The following is a 12115-nucleotide window of genomic DNA, read 5'->3' on the forward strand; positions in this document are numbered from 1 at the left end:
GACTGCTGTTGCATTTCCAACAGGCACGCAGATGACAGGATAGACAAAGTAACCTTAAGTTCGTGGGTATGATCCTGTCGAGGGTACAACTTGATGGAGGAATTTTCTTTCTTTCTGTCTGTCTGTGTTCCTTTCTTGCTACAATACACTATTTTGCCAGTTTTGTCAGTTTTTCAATACATTTAAAAATGTATGAACATAGCTGTTACATTCACCTTTCGTAATCTTTCATGTTTTAAAAATTGGCATGACATTTGTAGACTAAGTATGATACATTTATTTGGAAAAGGTCGGCTATCTTGTTGTCATAATCGTATCTGATATCGAAATAAATGGTCCTCATCAATGTTCTCCGTCTGATGTTTCCAGATTTTATTCTGGGAGGAAAACACATATTTCTCACGTTTTTTGATGTCACCACATAAAACCAAAACACATTTATACAATAGAATTTCACGTATGTCTTTATTCTTCAATATATTCATTTTCACGATATATAATAACGCTTTTGTGATATACATTCCATCTTTTTGAAACCACAATAACACTACACATACGGTTTTATTACACTTCCACAGGACCCTTGGATTGCACAGAATGAAAAATGTCTTTATGCACGTTTTTATCTCATTTAATCTTTTCAGAATAAGATTTAGACACGTAATTTCTGGACCATTAACAAATCAACTTCTTCTGGGAACATCGCCAGTTTAAGACGAGTCTTATTAAGAAAACGGGAACATATTAAAATCACAAATTATCAATCAATGAAATAATCGAAATATTTGTAGAGCTTTCTTCCTTTATAATTTTATCCTGTTGTTTTTTCCCCCATCTTCTTCCTTTAAGATGTGTGGAGTATCAATTCAACCGGTTCAATGTATAATACATTTGAAAATGAAACACTGCAAATATATGTATAATTCCCCAGCAAACTTCAGTGACAATTCAGTGCATGAATATTGTACATTCAAAATGCATAGTTATAGTTACTCGAAGACCTCTGTCCTCTCTACGATTTGGTCGAATTCCAGATCACCGATAATAAAATGCCCTAGTGTATTTTGGAAATAGCCTAGTGTCTGAATTATAACGTCAGCGTTTTTTTTTTTGACCTACCGACACACGAAACGGAAAATCTCATTTCGTTCGATTTATTACCATTAATGGTCCACAAAATATCATGTTCTCTCGTGTGTTTGCAAATTAAGAATTGAGGGTCAGAACAAGAAATCACTTATGTCAGTTCACAACTTTCGTACCATCTCTTTGTCACCATATAGGGTTCCCCAAACAACACCACTCAATATGTCAAATGAAATGATCTTTGATTTGGGAAAATCCCAAGGGTGATCAAAAATACAACCCAATACATCTTTGTCGACCTATTATTTTGTAAACTTACTACACTGAAACATGTTTTAAATTAATTTGTTGTTTTCCTACTTATACACATTTCGGGGTCCATGTTTTATGATGTGTGTATGTATGTATGTATGTATGTATGTGTGTGTGTGTGTGTGTGTGTGTGTTCAGGTTTTTATGCAGCACGCACGGGCTTGTGAGAGAGACAGAGGGTGTGGATGTGTGCGTGCTGGCGTGTAGTAGCAGGCTATCCGTGTGCGCACACGTGCGTGTGCATTGTGAGTGACTGCGCGAGGTTGGTGTCGCATGAACTTTAGTCAAAGCAAGAGGACTGCACTCGCATGGGGAAACTCATTTACTCATTTTGTGGGAATGTGCGGTAACTTCTAGTACCGACTACACTAATCCTCAATGTTCAGTGTATATGCTTCTACGAGACCCTCCATTGAGTGAATAAAACCAGAAATAGCGCATATACCCCCAATAACAAATATAGCAACATCGAAGAACACCTGGTGCCACAGGAGATTTCTCCACTGAAGCTTCAGGTGAAACAGGCTGGGAAGCAAAAAGCACAAGCCGGCGCCCGTCAGGCTTCCCGTCAGGCCCATGAGCAAGGCGAAGTGGGGCACGAAGATGGCCGAGAACATGGTGAACACGACAAGGCCACATCGGAGAGAGAGGCCCCATGATTTCAGGCGTCCGTCTCCGCCATAACAGTCTGGGAATATGGCACGTCCCCCGTCTTGGAAAAACGATTTCTCCAAGACCTCTACAGCAGCAAAGAATGGCAAAGGGTACGAGAGCAAAGCCTTGGACACCAGGAAGAGATTGACAACTGCCCTGATACCTCCTGGCAGGTTATCTGTGATGACCTCCTTGGTGGCGTCTGCCCAGGTGAGGTAGGCCACTAGGGCGAAGAGGCCTTTGAGGATACAAGCAGAAATGTGCGTCCAGTTCATCATACAGTGGAACTCGGAGGGATTCGACATGTTCCCTTCCAGCGACGGCAGGAATATCTGCGACGTATAGCTGAACACGATAATCCCAATTGAAATGGGAAACTTCTTGACATCGATGTAGAACTTCACTTTGTCCCAGGCCCAGTCTCGCGCCCTGGAGAGACAGTAGGCGATCACCAGGACATTGATGACAAAATGAGCCATTGTGCACAGCAAGCTGAACTTGGACACAGCTTTGAGGTTCTTGAGGAAGGCGCAGGGGAGGAGGACCACAGTGGCGATGATGGCCCATGACCTCTGTGATACAGGAAGGGTGGGAAAGCTGTTGTACATCAGGTTGCCGCTTACAACCACGTACAGAATGCAGGTCATCACTAACTCAATGATCTGGGCTACATTCACTATACGACCACCGATGGTTGGGAATCTGGGCGCACAGCAGGCGTTGGCAATGTCCACGTACGAGTCTCTTACTCGCACCAGCTGTCCATCTTCGTTCTCTTCATACAGACATTGGATGAGGATCTTGCCCGTGTAGCAGCACACCACCGCGGCAAAAATGATGAGAAACAGTCCGAGGTATCCGCCGTGGAGAATGGCATATGGTAACCCAAGAACGAACATTCCCTGAAAAAGAAATGTGTTATAGAGTATGAGTGTGATTATTGGAAACGGCTAGATTTCCAACATGATTTTTGATATTGCTTGTGTGAAATGTGTGGTTTGACTGTAAACAGGCCTTCGTGAATTCATTTTTATTATAGATTTGCAGCTATAAAGTGTATATTATTTATATACAGCCACTGTATGCATTGTCTGCATAGCGGGGTATTCCACTTAGCTGGCAGCACACCCTTTTTCAGATCATTTGTCGTCATGAGGAAGGATCAAAGACATGCAGAATGACGTAACGGTGACCGGCTTTGGTCATATCGTGCGTAATTATGCATAAAACGCCTCTCTCTCTCTCCCCCTCTCTTTTTTCTGTGTCATTCACTCTATTTCTTTCTTTCCAACACAACACATTTGTGCTCTGTCGAGTAAATCCCAATGCCACAGGAGCGTGCACTTTTGTGATTTAAAAAACATCCTGGAATTCCCTTTTCCAGGTGGCAGCTATGTACAAAATGATATCATAAGAGGCATTTGAGCTTCTTAGATATATACAAATATATTTGATTGACCTTGAGGATAATCAATTACTGTTTGCATTTTCAGAGTAATCGAAATTATGCGTCCAGAATTTTTGGCCTCCTGAAGAGCAACTGCAAATGTCAGATTTAATTATTTGGCTATTGAAATGTCAATGATACGATGTGAGCCTACATGGGCATTGGGGCAGGGGTAGAGGTAGGGGCAGACCAACAATTTTAATATTTTCATTTGCCTCAGATGCAATGTAATCGTGCTTAGAGAACACCCTTATTAGGGTAATAACAGTCAGATAATGACTGTGCTTAGCAACTTTATATCATCAATAATTCTAGGGATTTGAGGTGTTCAGTTTCGGGTACGTTCTCTTACCTGGATGGCATTGGTGACGTTCCAACCTGCCTCCCAAGTGGTGATGCTTGGCTTATCTTGAGCAGCCAGTTCATCGCAAAGTCCGTTGTCTTTCGAGGTGGAAGGTGGGGGTCCGGTACCTTCTCTCTGGTAGTGGCTGTCCCCATCCACCGTGCCATCCCCGCCCATTTCCCCACTGCCTTCCCCTCCCATCGCCTCATTTTTCATTATGTCCATCTGTAGCCCCTGCCTATGGTCATAATCCAAATCATCGCATGCGGCGAAGCCCAGACCCTCCTCGTCTGTGGCGGCCTGGAAACCCAACCTGGCGAACATCCCACTAACCTTCGCCTGCGATTTATTGGACACTGTGGTGGCTGCATTGTTTATCTTGTTCGAAATCTTGCCGCGGATTAAGGTTGCCATGTTTGCTCTTTTAAAACAAAACCTATTTATATACTACTGTGAATAATCAAGTTTTAATGCTCTATACTTAGGCTTTCTTTCTACGCATTAATAAAAACCTTGTGAAGAGGAATACTTGCCAACGCCTCACTTGTTATCTCCAATTCTTATTAAAAGTACACCTGCTGCTATTGATAATCCCTTGTTTCATGTCACCTTCAGACGTCGCGTCTCGGTTCCTTCATCATTGTCGCGCGCCGCTTATTTTGGTCATTCACGATAATTCCAGCGTTTTGCGCAATGGAACACGCAATCCGTCCGCTCGCTTGCAAATTGTGCCACGGACAAAGTGGTCCGATTTTCAGGATGAATAGTCCGTGGTGGTGGTTGTAGCAGCGCTTCCACTGTTCCCCTCAGCCGTTAGTGATGCCGGAGCGGTGCGCAGGAGCCTGGGGGTGGGGGGCGAGGAGGAGACACGTGTCATCATCAGCCTGCCAATGCAATGACTGCCGCGCAAAGCACGTCTCTAGCCCCTACTGTGCGCAGCAATCCCGCGCCAGAACATGGGAGAGGTTTGCTGCATTTCTAGGGGAGGTGCTTTCACCCTAACCCCCTCCCATTCTCATCAGCCACAATAAAGTTTATCATGGCACCCAATGACATTTCCAGACTTGTATACGTGTGTAAGTTTACGTGTATATAAAGAGAAGTGAGTAGCGCCGTGCGCCAACTCTGAACTTCATGGACTAGTTTCATCGTTCATTTTTTTTTTTTTTCAGGTGAATCGGTGCATGTTTGCGGTAGGCTACTATATTTTTCCATTTTTAACCCAACATAGGCGTTTTTTCATTTGGCTATGCAGTTGCAAGAGGACAAAACCTATCCAAAACAAATGCTATGAAGAGGCCCTGCAGACAGACTTGTAACGGAAGCGCATTCTTGTTATTTGACAAGTGTTTGTGGCCATTACTACGGCGACCATATCGTAGGACTAGGAATTAGTTTGTAAAAGTTGCACAAGGTTTTAGCTATGTAGCGTAAACGTTTCACTTGTGGAATTATTTGGGTCTTTCATCCTATCTTGCTTGCTTGTTTTAATTTTCCTTTACCGCCTTTATTTCTTAGTTTGGTGTATTTTTAACCTAACAAAGGATGAATATAACTTAATCACTCGCTGGGTGATTTGGCTGAATGAAGGGACCACTTGGTAGTCTTCATTCATTCATAAAATGGCGGCCTTCGCAATGCAATCTCATTGAAGGCAATAGATAATAATCTTACAAATCGTCTTAAAAAGAACCTTAGGTCGTCAGATATTTTAGTTTCGTTCATTTATCAGCTATTTAGAGTTCTAATCCAGTTCGTTTTTGTTTACCTTCGTTTAAAACCTGTGAGTGTATTTTTAGGATGTTTTTCTATTAAATCTTTTCCTCGCATTTTATTTGTATTTATCATTTTGTTCCTTTTTTTCCTCTTAAATCGAAAATGTATCGGAAAATGAACCTTGTGATGGTAATTTCTCAACCTCACCCCTATCTAATCTGCCACTGTTTACACACATGCATTTAAATCATGGCACAGACTACATACATTCCATTAAACCTAATAAAGCTCTTGGCACTACTTGCCACATGGCTTTAGTGCACGCCCCACGCCACTTAAAGAAATGTCTTTGCCTTCTCACAACATTGAATCATTTATTTTTAATGCATTGTCACACTAAATGGTCAAATATGTCAATAGTTGCTCAAAAGTGTTCAGTGAATTAGTTATCATCCGTCTATCCATTTGAAGCTGACATTGCAACGCATAGGTGCATTGCAGTTCCCGTTTGGATTTGAAAATATATTGTATTCTGCATTGAATTCTGAAATTAAGCATTTTATTTGTATTCAGAAAAGAGCCGTTCCGAATGGAACAGTTGTAAAATGAAGAAGCCGAGAGGGAGAATGTTGCGTGTTTTTGTGATATTCAGATATATGAGAGTGGATGACTTAAATATAAAACTTTAGTCGACAGAGCGAGGTCTAGAAAATGGCGCTGGCGAATATTTGCTTTTGCTGACCCTTTTGTTTGGTGCTATAATTGCGTTTCAGCACCATGTGCACATTGGACAGCGACTACCCGCGCACATTGAAACAATGCGCAGAACTCGACCGGTGCACGATGTAGCGGTGTTTTATCCAAACAATAGTTGTCTATGTGGTAGTGCATTCCCAAGGCATACAGTAACATAATTCATTCATTTTTTTCATTGTCGTTTCATTTTTGACTCTTATCAAGTTCACTCTCACGCATGTGCGACGTAAATGTAATTTTTTTGCAATTTTTCATTTTATGTGATTTTAAGGTGTATTCTTTTTTACTAGGCAGTGCAATAGATGATGTCTGACGCTTTTCATGCAGCAAGCTTACTATATTTTAGGTGACTAAAACCTATTGTACATTTTTTTTTTTAAATCACATCTGCTAGCAAGACGTTTGTGACTGCTGCAGAGGACGCAATCTTTGGAGAGAGGGAAGGGTTAATCAGTCGCGGTCTTATCAGCAGCCTGCAGACCTCGTTTGATATGTACTTACGAACGTCTGCTTTAATACACCGTAAAAGCAGCGCAATCATGAAAAGAATAGTAGTGACACAAAATGCGGGAAGGTTTTAGTGTTAGGTTTCATCAAGTGCGGGGGACATTTTGCGAGCAGGGGCGACCACAATAAAGCAATAACATGTAAGACGATTCTTCTTTTTTTTTTTAAAGATCTGTTAAATCGACGTTTATCCCCCACCATCACACCAACATATACCCAGTGGATATTCCCTCATAGAGGTCTAAATATCGAAAAATAGAATTTAAACCAAGTATTTATTTTGTATTCTCTTGCTTCAGTCGACACACCTGTGAAAATTATTTTGTTAAATAGAATTGGATGGTGGTTTGCTGACACCTTGTGTAGTTATCGTCACCATAAATACCTTCGATGGAAATGCCGACTTTTTGGTGGAGTGTTTCATACCTGCAGATGCAGATGTGCGCTCACTTGACCAGGAGGAGCACTGGCCTTCCCTGCATCATCATCAGGGTCTATTGGATGGAATGTGTCATGATACATTTCAGGGCGCATTTCCTTGCTCACCTTACTGATGGTGGCACACTTTTATCCATTTATTTGGTGAATTAATTTTAGGCACGCCATGTAGACATGCAATATCGCCTCCAATAGTCTATGTGTGATGTTCGCAAAATATTTCGAGAATAATTTTTTTTCGAGAGGGAGTGCTGATGAGGTGACAAAATGAAATATATTGTTCTGATAAGAGTAATTTACTCTTTCCCCCTGATCAATACTAGCTCCCGTGTGTTCAGGTCTGCGACAAAAACGGAAAGGCGAGGCGTGAAGGGTGAGGTGTGAAAGAGCTGACAGCGCAGCTCGCTGGGTCGGAACTGATGTCCTTCATTCAGTGCTCACAGTTTATTACCTATCAGTGAGGGGCAATGAGGGGTCAGGAGCCCGGCCTAGGGAGATTTGACACCCGCAGCATCGTCCTTTCCCCCAAAGAGACTGACTGCAGACCATGGAGATTCCTTGCACCGATGTGGTGTCCCAGTCCGATCCCCTAAGGAACAGGCTGCAGATCGGTGATAACGATAATCAGTCCCTGGGTGGTATGTCCCGCACTTGCACTCAGCATCATCCCCTTGTCTCTATCGCACTATACAGACATCCCGCGGTCTGTATCTGGGTTATGCAGCATTCATGTCTAGAATGAAAACCCTGGGTTTGCCCGTCGTCAAGTGTCAATCAAATTGTTCACCAATGGCGAGAAGCCGGCGTCTCTTCGCCCACCCCCACCCCACCCCCGCTCTGCTATTCCTCCGACTCCCTCCCTCCAGGCTTTGAGAGTCTGCTCGTTCCTTTTTCCCATTTCACACTTGGCTGCGCTAGCTCTGTGCTGGCAGGCCTGATGTCACCCCCACCCTGTATCAAAGGAAGATAATTAATTAGCCTCTCACAGAAGGTAATATTCCATCCAGAGGGGGACATGATGCATCACAACCTCATACTTGGCTCTGTTTATACAAAAAAAAGTGTACTGACGCGTTATAGATATAAGTCCGTGACCTATATGTACTCAAACTGTGTTATGCACATGGGTTTCAAATGTCGAAGTGTCTTTCAAATGACTAGGATAATGTTGCTCAAATCGGAGCCACTTAGAAACTGCAGAAGGAAACAAAACAAGCAAACAAAAAATACTTCAATTTAAACCAAGATCTGAACGTTAGGTGTGACCATCATCAAATTTTTTGTCGAGAATGGATTGTTGCACCATGAGAGGTGGCAGCTTCTGTGAGCCTTTGAGGCTATGCTATTTAATGTTGGCCTGTGTGTGTGTGTGTGTCGTACGTTATTGCCTACATTTATGAACATGAAGACGGCAAGGTGCCTTGAGTATTGAGTGATGAGCGATGGTTTGTGACAGCAACTTGCAGAGAGAAAAATATGAGAGTAGACTGCTAGTGAAACTGCGAGAGAAGTAGAATCACCACCGGGCCCTCTGACTGGAGCACTTGAGTCACGAGAGCTTCAGCACTGCTCCTTTGCAGAGAGAGTGTCTGCCTGACACCCATACCACAGGCGGTAAAAATCACACACACGTTTTCCTTCGTTCTTTCTCCTCTTTTCCTTTCCTCTTCAGTGGTATTGCATAAAATGTGCACATCCCACACCATATAGCATTACTATTTGAAATCATTTATTTCACATTTGATCACCAAAATAAGCCCTTAAAGCCAGGCTTTTATTCTTTTTCAAACATGTGATATAAAATGATGCAATGAAATGAACGGCATTTAAAATGCACTTTTAGAGCTGTATTTCGTTTTAGAAAGCATCGCATCACATGGCCTCTTTCGAAGCTGACGCTGGGTCTGAATCCATCGGTCTCGTCCATAGACAGCTCAGTGAGGCAGAAAATAACACATAACACACTTCAATTAATGAGCCAAACTGAAAAGACACACGTCTCCAGGGGGCTGCAGCCGCGGAGAATCAGCCAATCATGCGCAGCGCTGGCCTCTCTCCGAATCCATTATCATTTGCATCACAATCACAGGTACATTATCGCACTGATTAGCCGGTAGTGCTGAAATTGGCAGTGGTAGTCAATTTCATCCCGCTCAAAATAACCTCTGCAGCCTTTAATATGCAGTCTGCTTACAAATGCGTTTATTTAGAAATGTAAACACAACATAGTGGTACAGTAACGCACTTGAAACGCGAGCACTCTCCCACACACACACAAATAAATGCCAGTGGAGGTAACATAAAAATGTCACATGTTTTATAACTTCACATACAACAAAACACACAGTGAATATGCGTTAGACGTTTATCAGTGTGTCTGAAGCCAAGAGAGGGGTTAGTGCTCTGTAGCATAACAATTCGCATCTTGATAGCTCTCTTGAAACTGAAGCGGTCCCTGGTAACCACCCCCCCCAATCCCCCCATCCAGGTGGCCCTGTGGTAACTGCTTAAAAGCCTTTTCATTTATCCTAATGCGCCTGTTTAATGGGTTATTATGAGGCCCCCAGAGAGGTGTAAAGGGGGGGGGGTTGTAAGATTTTCTGTCTACAGCCTCGCTAGGACAAGAATAATGTAACAAAAATACAGTGCCCAAACCTTTAATAAAAAGTAGTTCCGTCTCAGCGTTGCCGATTTCGAAATTCATTATTTTTATGTATGACTTTATGTATGAGTATGACTTTCCTAAAAAACATCGTTTGCAATTCAATCGTTTTATACATTTGCTGACTCTGCTGACACTAGTCATCTTGCAATAATATTAAAAATTGTCCTGTTGTTAAGTGGCTTGGGGCAAGTCTGCTCGGTCCCTAGACGCCGCTTGCTGTTAACCTGAATGACTGCAGTTCACTCCATCACCTTTCGCTTTCTCCTGACAGACCCTGCGCCCAGTTCCCCCTGCTGCTGTATATTAACATTGTAATTGCCTTTTACCCCCGTTTTTGAACACACCAAACTCTGCCTTCCCGCAAGGGGCCCAGAGCCCGCGGCCGAAACAATCTCCACCACAATCTGTTTCCCATTTTTTTTGGCTACTACAACCATAACAGCCATTAATAATGTGTACAGTCTACACACTGGGCCTGGGATAGCAGAGGTTATTTTGATTTATACAATGGTTCAAAAGAACAACACAGATACAGTTGCACTGATTACATATACAGAAATCAATGTATTGCATTTATGAATTTTCATTTTCAAATAATATAAATAAAACAAAATAAAATACTATAATGCAATGTCTGGATTGGTCTTTTCAGTCCATGGCTTAGATAGGTACTGTTGCCTATAAAAGAAAATGTGTTGTACTGGACACTACCAGTATACATTTATGACCACCAGTCATTTTCATAAAGACATTTTGTTTGTCTTGGTTTATCATTAAAAAACTGTATTGGGATTTTCACATTTTCCCTATTATCACAAAGGCATAGTGAGTTAGATTAGTGAGATATGATGGTGATTTGATACTATCTCATTGCCTTTATTTGCTGCATATAAACTCTCTGGCACCTTAATAAGATCACTTACGGTACATTTGTAACATCTTACACTGGAAACCAATCAATGGATGTTTTACAAACAATGGTTTATTCAAAGGGGAGTTTGGGGCCCCAAGGCTATATACCGTTTGGTCTCTTGTACCCCCGTCTCTCACTCTCACTCTCACACACTCTGTGCGTGTCATGGCACTGGGAGTGGGAGTGGACATCCCTGTGTCACGAGTGCATGAATGAATCAGGGCACACAGCTAGCTCATGCGGAATAGTGTGTGAAGTGTGTTCTGATTAAAGTTTAATGCTTGTATGTGGATCAATGCTTTTCCCTCGACACCACTTACACCTCCCCCCACCACCACCACCACCACCACCACCACCATCTTCCCTACCAGTACAGACGCACGACGGCACACAAAATATAAACTATGACAAGTATGAGATTATCAATGCACGAGGACAATAGGAAACTCCTGACAGGCCAGACACCCTCTCTCTCTCTCTCTTGCTCCTCATGTGGCCCAGCCCCTGTGCTTTTCTGATTGCTCCTGTTACTGTCTCCACCTGTCCTCTGTATGCAGGCTCTGCCATTCACAGGGAAGGGACAGTAGGCCAGATGTGATGTTGTCCTCGCCCTGTGGGCTCAAAACTGCCACATAATACTCATGCCCTCTCCAGACTATACGTTTATTTCAGTCTGAAGAGCCTTTTAGATGGATGGAGGATTGTAGCTTTAAAATAAAATGGAAAAAAAATCAAAACCTTTCAAGGTCTCTGTGTACGTACAGCTTGTAGCCATTTATGCCTGCCTCACTGCACGCTATAATTAGCATCAAACCGTTTTTCATTTGCATACATTGCCGATTCCAGGTAATTCATTGAAATTCAAAGGCTGCCTTGCAGATTGACTCTGCATGGAACCCAGCTGAAAGGGTGGGTTGTGTTGGACCATGAGAGCGGGGACCTTTGATCTGAATTAAAACCCAATGGAACTGAAGAGTGCACTTGCAGCGTGCACGGAAGCTAGCTGGATGGTGAATAAACCCTGGCAGCACCCCCACCCCTACAACTACCCACTTTCCACAGCACCCCCCCCTCCCCACCCCAAACTCCACCTCTCCGCCCTCTCCTGAACATCATGAAGTGCCATTGTCTGACGCAAATTCACACTTAGTAAAAACTCCGCGCTTGTCATCCGTCACCAGTCACACCTCCCTCCACAACAGCCTCTCTTATTGATTTCTGTGTTGATGTGTGAGACGGCACAATAAACAGGATGCTGTTTCCCAGGGAAGCTGTTTA

General features: G+C 42.9%; 1 protein-coding gene across 1 annotated transcript; it reads right to left on the reverse strand.

The window, feature by feature from the left end:
• Positions 1-441: 441 nt before the first annotated feature.
• Positions 442-7616, reverse strand: slc32a1 (solute carrier family 32 member 1). Its single transcript, XM_012841151.3, has 2 exons — positions 3852-7616; positions 442-2954 (listed from the first exon to the last, which is right to left on the reverse strand). Exons 1-2 carry the CDS (start codon positions 4254-4256, stop codon positions 1767-1769), a joined length of 1593 nt encoding a protein of 530 aa, XP_012696605.1. The 5' UTR covers positions 4257-7616; the 3' UTR covers positions 442-1766.
• Positions 7617-12115: the final 4499 nt, after the last annotated feature.

Source organism: Clupea harengus, chromosome 5 (assembly GCF_900700415.2).
Source record: "Clupea harengus chromosome 5, Ch_v2.0.2, whole genome shotgun sequence".
In the NCBI taxonomy this organism is placed as follows: Eukaryota; Metazoa; Chordata; class Actinopteri; order Clupeiformes; family Clupeidae; genus Clupea; species Clupea harengus.